Source organism: Sinocyclocheilus rhinocerous, unplaced genomic scaffold, assembly GCF_001515625.1.
Source record: "Sinocyclocheilus rhinocerous isolate Xijiao unplaced genomic scaffold, SAMN03320098_v1.1 scaffold951, whole genome shotgun sequence".
Lineage (NCBI taxonomy): Eukaryota > Metazoa > Chordata > Actinopteri > Cypriniformes > Cyprinidae > Sinocyclocheilus > Sinocyclocheilus rhinocerous.
Window position 1 is genome coordinate 107,525 of NW_015640464.1, and position 1,601 is coordinate 109,125.

At 37.3% G+C, this 1,601-nt stretch overlaps 1 protein-coding gene across 1 annotated transcript in view; it reads left to right on the forward strand.

The window, feature by feature from the left end:
* Nucleotides 1–1,601, forward strand: part of LOC107752999 (endophilin-B2-like) — a gene marked incomplete at its 5' end in the record, with an annotated part of 27,243 nt that overhangs the window by 2,765 nt on the left and 22,877 nt on the right. The window contains one exon of the mRNA XM_016569080.1: nt 608–736. Within this exon, the coding sequence (XP_016424566.1) occupies nt 608–736 (129 nt within the window). The remainder of the gene's footprint in view (nt 1–607; nt 737–1,601) is intronic.

The window sequence follows — 1,601 nt, forward strand, 5'->3', positions numbered from 1 at the left end:
TTTTTTAGAGTATTTCATAATTTAATATTATACGTTGTAAATATAATTTAATATTATACGTTGTGTATATATTAACTTGTAAATATCTAAAGAAAGTCTAGGAAGAGAACAAGCCCAAAATAGAGAAATTAGGGCAAATTTCATCTTTCAACACTTAAAGAGTTAGAAAAAATTAAAAGAAATTAAATTAAAATTTTAAGCAACTATAATCATTCCTTTAAAACTTATATTTAGTTATTTATTTATTCATTCATTCATCCATTTATTATTAAGATATTCTACTATTTTCTTTAAAACTATAATTTATTTATTTAAATAAAAAAAATAAAATAAAAAAAAGATCCTTGGGGCTGACAAAATATCCTCTAATTAAAGACTTCCAAATGTATTTATGTGTGTCCAAGTAAAGGTCCTTTAAAAAACTAAAAAGTAGACCAAAGTGCTGAAGTATGTAATTTTTACACCACAAAAATCATTGCCATCGTGTTTTTTCCTTTAGTTTGTTAAAAGTGTCTAATCATGGCTGCATGTCTCTGTCTAGTGTTGGAAGGTGGTTTTGATGTTTGCTTGTTTTTGATGTTGCTTTATTTGTCTGTTTGTGCGGCAGGGGCTCGCATCGAAGAATTCCTGTTCGAAAAGCTTGACCGGAAGGTTCCACCGCGGCCCACTAATGGAGAGATCTTAGGCCAGTTCATGCTGGAGGCAGCGAAGGAGTTTGGACCGGGAACCCCGTACGGTAAGACTCCGAAATCTGTCTGGTAATATTCATTAGGGGTGATAATATCGTAATTGCTGTTTTAACGATGTGCGAGCAGACATTATAGAGTATGTCACTCACTTCACAAAAAAAACAAAACAAAACTTGAGAGTCCAAAAGCGTTCACTGCATGATAAAGCCTATTATAATATAGTTCAAATGCCCCTATAGTATCTGTATGGGTTTTTGTTCTATATATTTATAAGATATTATATAAGGGCCTTTCGCACCGCTTTAGTTCCAGAACTAAATGTACAGTACTAAAGTACTGGGACGATTTTGCGCGAACTATTTCCCAGTACCATTTAAAGGGTTGCATTCGCATCGACAATGTGTACTAGGAAGTGACGTAAGCCGGTCGACAGCGACGTCATTTGTGCGCGGCGTTCAACAACGGAAACAAAGAATAACAACATTAACAACAGGAGGATGGAGGATTCTGTGATCGGAGCCGTTTTTGTTGTGTCTCGCGGGTTTCACAATAGTGGACATGGAATGTCGACGTATATGTAAAGCGATTGAAAGAACGGAAAGGAGGACTAAGAATCTCCAACGACAACTGGCAGTGCTACATTTGCTACAAGTGCCTGCACTTCAGCGTCCGTCCATCTATCGCTGTTCTCCATACTTGCGAAATAAGTTGACACAATGTTTACAGTATGTTTACACAGCATTTTAAATCATGGCGGGTGAGGGCGTTTTCATACGCGTTTGGCCAATCAATGTCCACTTACGTCACGATTAGTACCAGTTGTGCCGGTTAGACCCTGCTCCGGAGTAGGAGCTAATTTGGTTCTCGAAAAAGGCAGTCCGGTACTAAAATCGCACCCAGTTCCGGCGGTGC